Source organism: Siniperca chuatsi, linkage group LG11, assembly GCF_020085105.1.
Source record: "Siniperca chuatsi isolate FFG_IHB_CAS linkage group LG11, ASM2008510v1, whole genome shotgun sequence".
Classification (NCBI taxonomy): Eukaryota; Metazoa; Chordata; class Actinopteri; order Centrarchiformes; family Sinipercidae; genus Siniperca; species Siniperca chuatsi.
The window spans coordinates 29,326,733-29,342,767 of record NC_058052.1 but is presented as its reverse complement, the minus strand read 5'-3'; the positions used below and the strand labels follow the sequence as shown (position 1 = coordinate 29,342,767).

Sequence of the window (16,035 nt, the reverse complement as noted above, 5' to 3'; positions counted from 1 at the left end):
TGATGGACACAGCTACCAAAATAAGACAGAATAAAGTGGGATTTTCCTTTAACTGAGTTCACAAAGACAAAGTGCTCAGCTGGAGAGTTCGTGAAAAAACCCCTCGGACATCAGGTTCATTAAAACTGCACATTTTATTCAGTTTTTGATTAAAGGAAGCTGAAAAGCTGCAGAACAGGTTCATCCGAATAAAGGAAAAGAGTTCAATCTGGCGTCACATCCCGAGAAGGAAAAACACAAAAATACACATCGAAACTAATCTGACAGAAATCAAACTGCAGCGACTGTTTCTGTCTCAGCAGCTCTGAGCTTCAACTCATTCAAATGTAAAAACAAGCTGAACGTCTTTAGTGCAAAAACAAAGATCCTCGTGAGACAAACACTACATTTGGCACCTCGTCTCAACAACTCGGACATGAAAAACTTCAAAACAACAAACACGATCAAACGTCTGCGTCTCTAGAAGTCGGAGACTCGTTATCTTGTTACCTCGAGATCGTCGGCCGTTTTCTTTTAATCGTGAATTAAAATAAACCATCTGCATGTCCCAGCAGCCATTTTGAAACAAGACTTATGTTCACGTCACATGGGCTGTAGAGGCGGGAAACTGAAGATGAATAATCACAGTGTGAGGGCAAAAACTCAAATCGTGACACTGCAGTCGTTAAAGAGTTAATTTACGCTGAACAAAAAGACTTAACCTGACGTGCGGCGTCCATGTTTGTTTATTTTTCAAGCACTTTCGTATTATTAATGCTGCGTTCATGTCATGTCGTTTCAATCGTAACTACGAGCAGCCGAGTGGGAAAAAAGCGCTCATGTCAGCCTCCGACTTGTAGTTCAAGATTTAACTATTAAGCAACAATATTAACAATAAATCAGTCCATTTGTTTGTATCTCGTTTCACTTGGTAACGAACAGCTACAAATACGTAACAACAGAATTAGCTAATTTAGTTTATTATATGTTTCATCTGGTGTAGCTACAAGGTTAGCATTAAGGCTAACCACCTTGGAATAATGTGTGAACGCTACCAGGTCGGAACAACAGGTGTTTTTCCTGTTCTTCCCTTTCGGTTTCCCAGTCGTAATTACGGTAGCTTCAATATGACGTGAACGCGGCATAATGCTGCATTCACACAATGTCAGCAAAGTGGGAAAGAAACGTTATTCCAACTGTTGTTATTTTTCCGAGACGGTTGCTAACAGTCACACCGTTAAACAGCCACAGTTAGCTGCTTCTGTTGTTGATTATTGGTGTGAAACCAGGTACAATCAATAGGTACAGGTGTAGGTAAACTGCTGACTGTATTAGAGTCAATAGTGTGTTATATTTAGACGCCTTGACACCCAGTAGTTTTTAACATGCTGTGTTTGTAGCGTGTAACATTTGTAAAATTTAGGTTATGTTATTTTAAATGTTAGCATGTGAATATTAGCATGTTACCATGTTTACAGTATCATGCTAAGATTTAGTATGTAATATTTAGCACATCAACAACATGCTAAATATTACTAACTTGTTCACCTTCTAACTTGTTAACATGCCTCGTGCATTATGCATCACATACTTTCTGACTTGTAAACAGCTTTTATGTCAACATGCAATCACGACTCGAACTTTCTGAAAGCTCTGATATTTCTGACTTGGTGCTAAATAATATAACCAAACAAACACGGACGCCTCACGCCAACCAAAGGTCTCATTCAAAGTAATTAAACTTAATTTTCCTTGTTTTACAAACAATCGACGCTGAACACAGCAGCGGGGTAGAAAAGTCATTGCCGCGAGGTTATGAAGCTTATATATAGACATTTTCAGTAATTAGAAATAACGCTGGAAACTAATAAAATTACTTTTTTTTTAACCACACTTTGATAGACATCTGTCGGCTCAGGCTAGCTAACGTATTAAAGTGAGAGATGGCAGCTAGTAGCAATAACGACGCTAACCCAGACAATACAAAGTTAGCTCTGGAGGTAGTGAGAAATGACCTGCGTGTGTCCCAAAACATCAACGAGCAAAAAAACCCAAGTAAAGTTGTACGTAAAATACAACGTACGGAATTCCTCCTGTTTGCCTGCACAAGTTTTATATACGTAGTGCTACACTGATCGAGCGAGCTAGCTTGCTAGTGAGCGCTTCAATGAGCAAGCTAACTAAGCTAGTGAGCGAGTTAATTAGCTTGAGCTAGCTTGCGAGCAGTTTTTCAGCCGGTTAGTGCGAGTGGTTCTGGGGCTGGGTTTCCGGTCAGAACCTGAGTTTCAGTACCAATACCAAAACAACACTTCTCACCTTGAAAGATATAAACATGTTTTTCTATGAAAACCTTTTTTTTTCATTGAACAAAAGAAGCCAAAGTTAAAGTTAAATGTCTAAATAAAATACAGACTAAAACTGAAGAAATGAGGGTTTAAATCAGGAACTCTAGAATATAAAGAAGATCACGAATCTGAGCAGACATTTGATTCAACTCTCAGTTTCTGACAGGTTTTGATGCTCGGAGCTACAGACGCATTTCAGTCGGTACCAAAAAGGTATTAAAGTTCGATACCCAGCCCCCGTGTGGTTCACGACGTCCACAAAACAAAACAGAGATCGGCTAACGCGAGCACACTGTCGGGCTCTCCTGTTGGTGGCGTCACTGGGATTCATGAGTGTTTGAACCTAATTTCGTGTTAATCCCTTAAATAGCTGTCGAGAAATTTCACTCTGAAACAAAAGTGTTGACCGAACGCCGACAGAGTTTGACAAACCACCTGTGACGGTTTTTATTTCAGCTCCCGGCGCATCATGACATCAGTGTTAAAGACGAACGCTGCGTCGCGGTTTCAGACTTCATATTAATCCTTTAGGCACACGGAGAAGTCAGAAAAGTCCGTCTGTTGATTCGTCGGTTTTTAGACCTTGCGCAGGTCGAGTTTGGCGATGTACGGCGAGCGGAAGGAGCCCAGGTACAGACTCCCATCGTACTCGTGGACCTCACTGACGTAGGCCACCACCAGGCCGTTGGGGTCGTGGAAGCTCCGAGTGCAGATGCCGCCGTCGTGGAGCTCCGCCACCAGGCTGTACCGAGGGACGAACTTCATCAGCACCTCCTGACTGAAGAGCTGCAGAGGAGCGAGGACAGGGATGAAGAAGGATGGCAAGGTAGCAAAATGGAGGTTACAAAGAAGGAGGGAGGAAGGTAGAAAAGAAGATTGTTTATTGCATTACACTGTCTGACCTTAACATCAAGCTTCAGACTTCTACTTTACACCGCCTCCGTGGTTTGTTCATATTTTCAGTCTGAAAAGTATCTGATGTAATAACTGGGTGAAAACACATTCTGCAATATTCCTGGAAGACTTCCAGGACGTTCAGAGGTCCGAGTCTGGAGACAGAGCTCCGTCTGGGTCAACAGACAAGAGTGTTTCCTGCTGCGAGTCCGTTATCGCCTCTATGTGGACACCTGGGAGTCAGTATCTCCTCTACCAGGACACGCATAGTGCATCCACAGTGAAAGGTGCTTCACGCCGATTGGCTGATCTGGATCTCAAAACTTCCTTCCCTGAAAACTGTTTCTGAAAGTTTCTATGAGGTTCCAGGAAGTCCAGGACCAGCTGGAGGTCTGGACCTGATCTCTCTCTCTCTGTGCCTTTTTACCTTGAAGATGAGTTTCTTGATCCAGGGTCTCTGGGACAGGAAGTCCAGCATGGAAAAGCCGGGGTTCGGCCGCACCGCAGACATGGCCACCCAGTAACCTCCGGTCGAGCTGGGACGGATGTTGTCGGGGAAACCGGGCAGGTTGTCCACAAACGTGTCCATCCCGCCTTTGTTTAGCCCGGCAACATGGACTCTGATGCAGAAACAGAAAGGCGGTTTATAGAGGCCGTTTACTGGTCTGGTTTTTGTCCGCTAAGACTAAAACTGGGGAACTACTGGAACCCGTCTGTCGACAGGATGCATTACATCACACGGCACCACTCAGAGTGTCAGATTGTACATTTTTTAGCGCGTTTTGGTGAAACTGTGCGTCTGGATGCTTTTCAACTCCGCGTTTCAGCATTTACAAACAGCGTCTGGCTCTAGGGGGCGCTACAACAGCCGGCCACCATTAAAGGACGCAGTGGCTCCCGACTGGGCACCAAACGCTCGGGCTGGACACCTTTCAACACCTGGGCTTCAGTGCCGATACAGTTTCTCACTGAACAAAGAAGCCAGAGTTGTTTGAACACAACTAAAACTGGGAGCCGACGACGTTCAGCTGTTGATACACGTTTCAGTTAGCGCCAAAAAACCAGCCATAAAACACGCAACGATACGACGAGAATGTAACTTTGACGAACAAATAAAATGAATAAATGTAAAACCGTGTCGTTGTTTTCGTCCTCCCCCCGTTCATCTCGTAAAATCAGCGCATAAAGACGTAATAACTGGTTAATAACACGCAGATCTAAGTGCTGATTAACGTGTTTGTTAACCAGAACTCCTGCAGCCAGAAGAGGAGGCGGCTGCATCAACACATCCTGAATGATAATATATTAAACAGCTGTAATAACATAAAATACGTCTTTTTAAAAATATCTTACGTCTGCTTACAACTACATCAGTGTTTATACACTGATTATAACCAGGTCCGAACACTTTTCTGTAGGAAACTGGATTCAGCTGCAGTCAGAGATGGAAATAAACCAGCGAGTCGACAACACCTCCCACTACAACCACTGACCTCACACACACACACACACACACACACACACACACACACGGAAACCAGGCCGGCAGCTTGTTTCCGTGGCAACAGAGCGAGCTACCATGACATCCTCCTCCTCCGTCACAGAGAGGGTTATATAACCTCCATCATATACGATGCTGAGAGATAATCCGAGCGCTCAAACAGGAAGTGAGGTGTGGACTTATCAATATTAATGATCAGAAGCTGAGGGATAAATCAAACCCGACAGCACCACTTTGCTTCATGTTGTTCTTATGGTCGTATTAATCGCCGTGGATACATTTCATTTTCGTTGGATTTGTTTCTGAAGCAGTTTATATCGGAACATTTCATTTTATTTATTTATTTATTTATTGTTTTGGCGTTTCTGCTTTATTTGAAAGTGACGGTAGAGAGAGAGGGGACGACCTGCAGCAAAGGGCCCGGGGCCGGACTCTGACCCAGGCCGGGCCCGAGCCGGACTCGGCCTGGATACGGGGTACGCGCTCTGCCGGGTGAGCTACCGGGGCGGCCTTCATTTTACATTTGCATTTATTTTATTTTAGTTTGTGAAGCACTTCACGTTGCAACTTTTTATTTTATTTTTCTTTGATTGGTTGTGAAGCACTTTTACTAACGAGCGAACTAACCTGAGCTGAGGACACACCTGCTGACGTGGCGGATCTGAAACCTGGATCAGGTTTTCACAGGAAGCAGGTTTCTGGAGGGTCGGATGTTTACACGTGCAGACGCAGAACCTGGACCTGATTACATTCACGATACGAATGTAACGAACTCCAGCTCGCTGTTTTTAAAAAAACCACGTCGCGTTCTGTTGATCGGGTTCACTGAGGAAACGCTAAAGCTCTAATGTGAATTTAAGAGAATAAATCTTTTTATCGCAGCTCTTCCTGTCTGACGCGGACAACACTACCGTCTATAGAACTGCGCCCTCTGTTGCCCAGGAGCCTCAAAACCGTGAAACCTGCTGCGCTGCGCAGCAAACTTTAACTGATCTCAGCGCAGAAGAACTGAACAACTGAAAGAGTATCCTCTAATAAAGATCTTGCTTTCCGGCTCGACGACAGGCTGTGCGTCAGAAACATATTCATGAAGTAAGAAACGAGGCGTGTTTATCGTTCTGGACTGTGATGTCCTTTAAAGGCGCTCTCCCGCCTCTGCAGCTGTCATCGCCATCTCAGGTCGGAACGGGGGACGGCTTTAGAACGCATCGATGTAAACGATGAGAAGAAATATGTCTAACATACGATGCACTTCCTGGTATCTCACGTCTTTTTGACTACAGCTGACCCGAGACGGTCTGGTGCTCGAAGTCGTCGTGTTGGCGCTGAGACTGGGAAACTGTCACTTTGCTCTGCAGACGCTCGTAAAATCAGATCCAGTTTAAATCTCTGCCGCCTGACTGTGAACTGATGTCGATGTCCACTGTAACTTTCATGAGCTTTTATTGTTTTCTGTGTCGTGTAATCAGGGAGAGAGAGCTTGCTGTTTAAATAAAGGTTATAATAATAATAATAATAATAATAATGATGCCTGTTTAATAAACAGTGTAATAAAAGATAATGCTTCGAGCTCCGGTGAGTCCGGTGTTACCTGCGTATCCGGGCCATGGTGGTCTCCGCCACCAGCACCGACTCCTCGTCGGGAAGCAGCTGGATGCCGTTTGGAAATCGAAGGTTCTCCATCACCACCGTCAGCTCTCTGCTCTCTGTGTCGTACTCCAACACTCTGACAGGAGACAACTGCGTTATTACAACAGCTGCGGGGAGGCTTTTAATGTGAAACACCCGCAGGAAGTGACGCGTTTCTTTAACAGTAGCTCGACACCAAACGGCAACATAGAACCGACTTCAATTCACTAGAGAGAGAAACAGTATTTGTATTAAAAGTGTTAATTATATCTACAGAAGATTTATAATAACAGAGGAAGTGGAACACCACACTGGATTCTGGAGTGAGCTCCAGAAAGCGTCTTTAACATTTACAGTTTACGTTTACTGACAGTTTTCTGAAGGCGCTGGCCCCCAGCGGAGGCTTCCTGGTGAACCGTGTTCTAACGTACCGCCCGTCGGCGGTGGCCTCCATGATGAGGTGCATGTAGTCTCTGCGCTGCCACCTGCTGCTGGAGTCGGTGAAGTACACCTTCTTCCCGTCGCGAGTCACCGCCAGGTCGTTGATGAACGACAGCTTCCTGCCGGCGACCACCTGCCCCCCCGACACCAACCTGGTCGCATCACCTGCGCAGACAACAAACGACATGCTGCACTGCGATGCATCACAGCATCAATAATAAATCTATGTGCACTTTAATGCTACAAGCTGCTGAATCTAATACAGGTTACAGCAAAACACTCCGCTTCACTGCTGAGACGCAAGACGGACACTGCTGCGCTGTAGGGAAATAAATACTGAGCTGCTGTCGGATAACTTGGGGCGATTAAAAGCATTACAGCACTATGAGGACGCAACCAGTCCGGCTCACTGCTGTGGTAGAGTTACTGCAGCGTCTCATGCTAGCTAACGTGGCTAACATGGAGTGCACAAACAATATAAATCGATTTCTAATCAAACTAAGTCGCAAAAGCAGACGGAGACGAACAAGGCAGCGTCAGAAACGAGACGAGCAGACGGACGTCAGCTGCGAACAGAGAAGAGCCGAAGAGATGAACAGACGACATTTCAAGAGAAACAGACGAGTCTTTATTTGTCTGAGCCAACAAAACCCTGCTCTGGTTTCTCATACTCGTCTGAATGTGATAAAGACTTGATTAAATGTTTGAGAGAAGATGCAAAGAAGAAAGAAACAGTGCCGACAGATTCAGAAACTATAAAACTTCTTCCATGATGAGAACTTTTCTTTATAGATCTTCTGATCAAACCCACATCAGACACATTCAAGGAAAACAAACACAAAAGTTCACACTGATGTCACTTTTTGCTGTTTTGGAAACTTTTTGATTGTTTTTAGTTTTGTTTCACCTGTAGAGTCTTTTCACTTATTGTCGGATCTTTATATTTGGCTGGTTGGTTTTGCCTTTTGTTGTCGTGTTGATCCTGTGTGATTTTAAATTGTTTTTATTGTTGTTTGTGCGGCGAAGAGGAAGACTAGCGGCCACTTTGTGGAAGCTAACGGGATCCAAATAAAGAATAAAACATAATCTCCGAAATCTGCTCAGCGTGAGTTTGTAGCTCGGAGGCTGTGAGAGCAGAACGGCCCGAAAATGTACAGAAGTAGACGAAAAAGAGCAAAAAGAGAAGAACCTGAGAGTCATACAGGAACAGCAGTACGTACAGTACGCTCACTCACCTGTGGCGGGGTCCACCTCGAACAGACCCAGGTAAGCGTCGGCAACAAACAGAGTCCCGTTGGGTCCGACTCGGATCCCCAACGGCCTCCCGCAGCTGGACTCCTCCTCTTTGGAACCTGCAGGACACACAGTCGGAAAAACTGCATAAATTATCATGAAGTTTGGTCCAGACATTCAGGTAATAACTTAATTTATATATTTACAGTGGTGTGCAAAAGTGTTTGCCCCCTTCCTGATTTTTTTTGCATGTTTGTCACACTTAAATGTTTCAGATCATCAAACTAATTTAAATATTAGTCAAAGATAACACAAGTAAACACAAAATGCAGTTTTTAAATGAAGGTTGTTATTATTAAGGGAAAACAAAATCTAAACCTACATGGCCCTGTGTGAAAAAGTGATTGCCCCCTAAACCTAATAACTGGTTGCTCCACCCTTAGCAGCAACAACTGCAATCAAGCGTTTGCGATAACTTGCAGTGAGTCTTTTACAGCGCTGTGGAGGAGTTTTGGCCCACTCATCTTTGCAGAATTGTTGTAATTCAGCCACATTGGAGGGTTTTCGAGCATGAACTGCCTTTTTAAGGTCATGCCACAACATCTCAACAGGATTCAGGTCAGGACTTTGACTAGGCCGCTCCAAAGTCTTCATTTTGTTCTTCTTCAGCCATTCAGAGACCCCACAACAACATCCAAAGAACTGCAGGCCTCACTCGCCTCAGTTAAGGTCAGTGTTCATGACTCCGCCATAAGAAAGAAACTGGGCAAAAATGGCCTGCATGGCAGAGCTCCAAGACGAAAACCACTGCTGAGCAAAAAGAACATTAAGGCTCGTCTCATTTTTGCCAGAATAAATAATGCTGTGATAAATGGAACCATGAATTCTGCCGTCTACTAAAAACTCCTGAAGGAGAACGTCCGGCCATCTGTTCGTGACCTCAAGCTGAAGCGAACTTGGGTTCTGCAGCAGGACAATGATCCAAAACACACCAGCAAGTCCACCTCTGAATGGCTGAAGAAGAACAAAATGAAGACTTTGGAGTGGCCTAGTCAAAGTCCTGACCTGAATCCTATTGAGATGCTGTGGCATGACCTTAAAAAGGCAGTTCATGCTCGAAAACCCTCCAATGTGGCTGAATTACAACAATTCTGCAAAGATGAGTGGGTCAGAACTCTTTCACAGCGCTGTAAAAGACTCACTGCAAGTTATCGCAAACGCCTGATTGCAGTTGTTGCTGCTAAGGGTGGAGCAACCAGTTATTAGGTTTAGGGGGGAATGGATTTTGTTTTCCCTTAATAATAACAACCTTCATTTAAAAACTGCATTTTGTGTTTACTTGTGTTGTCTTTGACTAATATTTAAATTTGTCTGATGATCTGAAACATTTTAGTGTGACAAACTGTATATGTATTAATAATGAAATGAAAACATGTCACATTAAAGACGTCAGAGATCACTCAGAACCAGAACTCACACTAACTGTAATAAGAGGAAAAGCAGCTGAGAGAAGAAGCTGCTGCGTCTTGTGCTGAACTTGTTGGACTCGTGTTGTGGTTTAAAGACTGTCCCCCTTTTAAACTGCGTTTACTGTGATGAATAAATAACGAGGAGGAGGAGCGGCAGGAGAAACAAACACTTCTTCACTGGACCCGTTTGTCTTGTTTTTAACGCCGGCAGCGTCTTTCAGTCTTTGTTCCACTGAGACATTTCTGAAGTTTTAATGGATTTAGAGAAGAACTTCTGCTCAGACTGAAGGATTTCTCCTGTTTCCTGTTTGAAGAACCGCCACAATAAGTCGACACATACTGTATATATAAGACGCGCCGGACTGACTCACCTCCACAGAGTTCAGTATAAAGCTGTAACTCCTCCTCCTCACATCTCTGCACCGAATCCTGTTTCACAATAAAAGCAGAGTCTTGCTGTTTGTAAAGCTTCACTGTTTCCTCTTTTAATGTTCCAGGTTTATTTTGTGATATTTTTCTCTTTTTTATATATTTCAGTTCAGTGGGGCTTTATTGGCATCGTGGAAAACAGACGTTGACGTCGCCAAAGCAAGTGTGAAATAAAACCAGAAGAAATGTGCTATTAAAATATATACAGATACGTAAGATAAGGTAATAATAGATTGTAGACTTGCAGTTGAATATATTTGTTATATAAATGTAAAGCACAATGAGTTTTGTATAAATAAAGTTGGGGATTAAATGAAAAGCTGGAGATTCTGGGATCAGAGTCTGCTCGGTGTCGACACACTGAGTTTCTCTCCGAGCTCTTCTGTGTGTTTGATGTTGAAACAGAAGCCGAGAGTCGCAGCACGTCCCGACACGTCGCTGCTTCAAACTGCCAGATGGTTGAGAAACGTCCCGGCGGTAAAAGTCCACGATGAAGCAACCAGAGACAAACAGAGAGGAAACGCCCGAGTCTGTGTGTCCAGCGCAGCAGGTGGAAGGTCAGTGCCTTGCTCAAAGGCACCGCCTTTTCCCTAAAACCTGACTTCCAAATGTTACTTTAAAAACTAAAGTAAATTCATCTTAATCTGAAATCAGATGAAGCCTTAAAATCTTTTAGTTAGTTTAGATGAAGTTAGTTTAATGTTTAAGTTTTTAAAAGTTTAAAACTAAATTAGACTAAACTTATCTAAACCTAAAATTAAACTAAACCTTAAATTAAAATAAAAGATAATAAACTAAACTACACCTTAAATCAGACTAAACTATAAATTAAACTCGGCGTTAGTTTTTCTCACCACACGGCAGCTTTCCGAGTCTCGTCACCGTGTGAATTCTTCGGCCAATCAGCTTCAAGATCTTCCCGTCAGCTGTTCCAGCGAACAAAACATCTGCAGACAGAAGAGACAAACATCTGTCAGCTCTCGAGCCTTCTTCATGCTCTTCATCGTCCAGCTTTAAAGAGAAGAAAACTGTTTGGACGTCGGTTTTAAAGAGTTCTGGTTCCGAAGCCAGAAAGATGAGAAACTGAGTCTGGAAACTGGACTTTGAGCTCTACATGAACCCGTTTCACAATGAGGTCCGTGTGACCAGGACTGGAGCAGGACGCTGACCTCTGACCTTTGTCTGGTTCAGCGACTGCAGCTGGAAAACAAACTGAGGAGATCTGATGAAACTTTCTGGCATGTTTTCCAAAACAGGCAGCAAAGTCAGAGGGACACTTTTTACTCCAGTCACATGGGATCTAAACTAACCTAAACTAAACACTAAACTAAACTAAACTGAAACTAAACTAAACTAAACTGAAAACTAAACTGAAGTAAGCTAAACGTCACACTGACCTCCGATGTTGGCGATGGACTCTGGTCCGCTGATCTGGTCTTCAAACAGTCTCTCGGCCTCTCGGAGCTTCAGGTTCGGCTCCCAGCAGCCCTTCATCACCGGAGGCTCCTTCAGACTGCAGGACACAAAGCAACCAGCAGGGGGCAGCAAACGCATCGGAGGTCAAATAAACAAGCTAAAATGTGACTTGCTTTCTAGAAATAATGTAACTTTATTTTTTTTAAATATTACGACTTAATCTCAAAATAACGTAACTTTTTTCACAAAACGTTACATTTATACAACAAATAACGTGCGTTTTTTTCATAAAATATACGACTTTATTTTCAAAAAACATTTAAATTTGATTCTCAGACTAATCTCAGATTTCTCTTCCATAACCCTTCATGTTAGTTTTTATAAAACAAGAGAAAACATATTTCACGAGCTTCCAACAGAAATCAACTTGTTTCACGTGATGTCGCTCGGCAGAAGGAGTCACCATTAACGTGAGCCTGATGCTCAAATCCTTCATTTTAAAACTGGTCTAACTGAAACAAAAGGAGCTGGTTTATGCTTCTATATATGCTTTAAGTCAAACTACTGACTTTCCAAAAAATCTCTTCCTTTTTCAAACCTTTAAAAACGTCCTGGTGTTTCCAGATGCGATGGAGATCGCGGACGCTGTTCTGTGACTGAGCGTGTTAATGAAACGGCCTGAACGGCCGGGCGGGCTCACCTGAACGCTTCAGGGTGGATGGGAGACTCCAGGATGAAGATGATGACCAGGAGAGGAAGCAGCAGAAAGCCGCCCAGAGTGAGCAGAGTCACCTGGAAAACCTTCCCGCTGTAGGTGCTGAGGGAGGAAACAGAACAGCTGAACACTGAACAGGATGTTCTCCGGGGTTCCTCAGGGTTCTGCCCTCGGCCCTCTTCTCTTCTCACTGAACGGGCCTCCTCAAATCATTCAGAAATACAACATTTCCTTTCCTTGCTATACAAAACCCCAGAGGTGTCATGGAGGATGATGATTAATTATTACAGTTAAATGAATCAATAACTATTCATTTGCAAGTGTTTGTCTGTCCGAGTATTATTAATATTTACATTGAAATCAATATAATACATTACAATTTAATACATGTGAGTATGTGATTTAAAGGCAGCTTAGCCACCAAATCACATGAAATTCACTAGTCAAAATATGAGATGACAGCTACTGAGATCTGCTAAGCTAACTACCTTTATGCTAAGCTAGCTACCTTTAGCAGGAGTTTAGCTGTTTTTTTTCTTCTCAAAATGGATATTTTTCATTTACAGGTTACAACTAGGGGGAAATCAATAACTAAACTTAGCTTTAATCTTAGCTAAGGCTACCTAAGGCTATCTCAAAGGTTTCACTTGATATAGCCCTTTAGTTGTCTAGTTAGCTAACATGCTAAGTGCAGATACTGCGTTTGTTGTTTTTAAAAAGCTGTTTTCACGGAAATGACGCATTTCTATGACATAATATTGTTTAATATATTAAAACAGACATCAGAAAGTCAGATAATGTTCCAGGTTAATCACTCAGTTGCGTTCAGTCCGTATGTACCGTTACAGCTGTAACAGCATGTACCGTTACAGACAGCTGTAACAGCATGTACCGGTACAGCTAACATGGCTAACATGTACCGTTACAGCTAACATGTACCGTTACAGCTAACATGTACCGTTCCAGACAGCTATAACAGCATGTACCGGTACAGCTAACATGGCTAACATGTACCGTTACAGCTAACATGTACCGTTACAGACAGCTGTAACAGCATGTAACGTTACAGCTAACATGTACCGTTAACGACAGCTGTAACAGCATGTAACGTTACAGCTAACATGTACCGTTACAGCTGTAACAGCATGTACCGTTGCAGCTAACATGTACCGTTACAGACAGCTGTAACAGCATGTACCGGTACAGCTAACATGGCTAACATGTACCGTTACAGCTAACATGTACCGTTACAGACAGCTGTAACAGCATGTACCGTTACAGACAGCTGTAACAGCATGTACCGGTACAGCTAACATGGCTAACATGTACCGTTACAGCTAACATGTACCGTTACAGCTGTAACAGCATGTACCGTTGCAGCTAACATGTACCGTTACAGACAGCTGTAACAGCATGTACCGGTACAGACAGCTGTAACAGCATGTACCGGTACAGCTAACATGGCTAACATGTACCGTTACAGCTAACATGTACCGTTACAGCTGTAACAGCATGTACCGTTGCAGCTAACATGTACCGTTACAGACAGCTGTAACAGCATGTACCGGTACAGCTAACATGGCTAACATGTACCGTTACAGCTAACATGTACCGTTACAGACAGCTGTAACAGCATGTACCGTTGCAGCTAACATGTACCGTTACAGACAGCTGTAACAGCATGTACCGGTACAGCTAACATGGCTAACATGTACCGTTACAGCTAACATGTACCGTTACAGACAGCTGTAACAGCATGTACCGGTACAGCTAACATGTACCGTTACAGCTGTAACGGTACTGTAACGTATCACTTTTATCTCTTGACCGGAGTTATTTTTTGTTGTAAATTGAATGTTGAACTTTAAAAAGCTCCAGCAGAGGAATATTTTCAGCTCCTGATTGAGATTAATCTCCTCAGCTGAGCTCGTTAATCAATAACCTGCACCTGATAGGTTTATACTCAGTTTCCGGTCTGAAATCGGCTCCTTACGATCAATGAACCTGACAGAGACGCCTCCTGCTATCTGCTCAGTTATCCGTCAGCCGGAAACTGGCAGCTGCTACCTGAGCTCGGCGCATGACGCTGCTGTGACGTCACATCGCGGTTACCGTCCACCCCGGGACTCTGGGTTAGAAAGCGGCCCTGGTCCGGTGTCTTACCCGGATCCCTTGTAACGGTGCTCCGGCAGCTCGTCGGTGATGACCTGCGGTCGGTGCACCCGCCGGAACCGGAGCCCCTCAGACTCATTCATGCTGGACTCGGACGGTTAACCCGGCTCGGCTCGGCTCGGCTCAGTTGTTGCCCTTGAGCTGGAACGGCCCGCTGTGCTGAGGTTTAACCCGGGTACAGAGCGAGTGAACCGGGAGAGAGGCGCCGACACGTCCTACCGTTACCGGGGGTGTTTACAATGACGACAGACGGCTTCCGGTCTGAGACTTCAAAATAAAACCCCAACCGCCAAACGCCTCGTCGTTTGTTTCTCCTTTTGGTAATTTTCCAAAATACAAACAAAAACAGGAAAAAAAGAAAAAGGTAAAAAGGCATCAAAATAAAAACGCAAGCATTTTGAAATTAAAAGAAAAACGAATTACGAAACAAAATAAAATAGAGAAATAGAAAAATAAATTAAAATAAAAAGTAGAAAATAAAAAAAAACAATTAAACTGATATTAAAAGTAAAAGGAAATAGTCAATTAGAAGGAAAAAGAAATTTAAAAATATTACCATAAACATGACCTAAAAACATCTAATTTAATCTGTTAAAGGGCCGGCGTGGAGGGTTTAGCGGCCTCTAGCGGTGAAACTGCAGTTTGCAGCCGTGTGAACACCGCTCGCCTCGCCCTCCCCTTCCAGGCCTGGAGGAGACACTACGGTGGCCGTGAAAACGCAAACGGCCCTCTCTAGAGCCAGTCGATTTGTCCGCTCTGGGCTCCTGTAGAAACATGGCGGTGCAACATGGCGGCCTCCGTGGAAGGGGACCCGCTCCCTCTGCAGATATAAAGGCTGATTCTAAGGTAACGAAAACACAACGGCTCTTATTTTCAGGTGATTAAACACTGATGAAAACACAGTTATTAATGTTATATTTCTGCTCCTGAACGTTGCACGCTGGAGCTTTAAACGGTGAACAGACTTCTGACAGTCGGTTGAAAATCCCTGTAGGAAAGAGAAAACAGGGGCTTTAACCTTCCAATGCAACAAGGAGTGTGATATTTATTTATTTATGGTATTTACACATAATTACAAACGTGTCTGGATGATGTCAGGGAGGATTTCTCACCAATCTTTCCATCAAAATACTAATTTCTTCACTCGATATCTTTATTTCACCCTCAAATTACTCGATTTGTTCCCGCAAAATAACAAACCAGGACAGGATCTGAGTTTTTACACAGCTTTGTTCTGTTTTTCTTGTCAGTTCCTGTTTGCGATGCTCTACACGAGCTCATAACAACGTTAGAACCAAAATAACAAAATCTGTGAAGCAGAATATAATCAGAGCGGATGCGTTTCATTCCGGACTGAATGTTAAAACATTTTCATATTTTTGACAATGATTTGCACTCGTACAAAGTGAACGTAGGATCCAGGACCGTCCGGACCCTGTAGCCGGCCGACAGCGAGCTTTACGGGAGTTTTAGAGGACCACAAACTGTATTTTCAGAGTAAACCAAGTTCAAAACCTTTTTCTTATGAATTAAAGTCTTTTAAGATCCTCGATCTTGTTGCATTTCCCAAACCGTCCTGCGAGCTCTTTGTCTTTCTCAGGACACCAGACCCTCGGCGTCCTGACTGGACATTTGGCGCCCCAGCTTCCTGTCAGACCCCGTCAGGCGGAGACGCACTTGTGCTCTCGGAGGCTGCGGGTGGAGGCGAAGCTCCGGCCGCAGGCGGAGCAGCCGAACGGCTTCTGTCCCGTGTGAATCAGCTGGTGAGTCTTCAGGTTGCCGTTCTGGCTGAATCTCTTCCCGCAGACGCCG

The 16,035-nt window shown here is 43.8% G+C and overlaps 2 protein-coding genes across 4 annotated transcripts in view; both read right to left on the bottom strand.

Annotated features, from left to right (window-relative positions):
- Positions 1-115: 115 nt before the first annotated feature.
- On the bottom strand, positions 116-14,537 carry LOC122884106 (adipocyte plasma membrane associated protein). Of its 2 annotated transcripts, none has more exons than XM_044213511.1 (9): positions 14,215-14,537; positions 12,037-12,153; positions 11,318-11,433; positions 10,775-10,867; positions 8,025-8,141; positions 6,720-6,954; positions 6,311-6,445; positions 3,646-3,838; positions 116-3,110 (listed from the first exon to the last, which is right to left on the bottom strand). In XM_044213511.1, the coding sequence occupies exons 1-9, from the start codon at positions 14,304-14,306 to the stop codon at positions 2,901-2,903; spliced, it is 1,308 nt and encodes a 435-aa protein (XP_044069446.1). In that variant the 5' UTR covers positions 14,307-14,537; the 3' UTR covers positions 116-2,900. The 2 variants fall into 2 exon arrangements, with proteins under 2 accessions (XP_044069446.1, XP_044069447.1); XM_044213512.1 differs by having other exon boundaries at positions 6,780-6,954; positions 14,215-14,534.
- A 711-nt stretch (positions 14,538-15,248) lies between these two features.
- Positions 15,249-16,035, bottom strand: part of LOC122884105 (oocyte zinc finger protein XlCOF6-like) — a 5,395-nt gene continuing 4,608 nt past the window's right edge. For both annotated transcript variants that reach the window (XM_044213509.1, XM_044213510.1), the window contains one exon: positions 15,249-16,035. This exon is cut by the window's right edge and continues 1,447 nt beyond it. In XM_044213509.1, coding sequence (XP_044069444.1) covers positions 15,885-16,035 — 151 coding nt within the window. In that variant the 3' untranslated portion in view covers positions 15,249-15,884.

Bases quoted from the DNA above. Each gene is read 5' to 3' on its own strand.
- LOC122884106 (XM_044213511.1), bottom strand. From the start codon at position 14,306: ATGAATGAGTCTGAGGGGCTCCGGTTCCGGCGGGTGCACCGACCGCAG. The intron at 12,154-14,214 runs GTAAGACACCGG...TTCCTCCCTCAG, and splicing joins CACCGTTACAAGGGATCCGG to CACCTACAGCGGGAAGGTTT. The intron at 10,868-11,317 runs GTCAGTGTGACG...TTCTGTCTGCAG, and splicing joins GTCCATCGCCAACATCGGAG to ATGTTTTGTTCGCTGGAACA.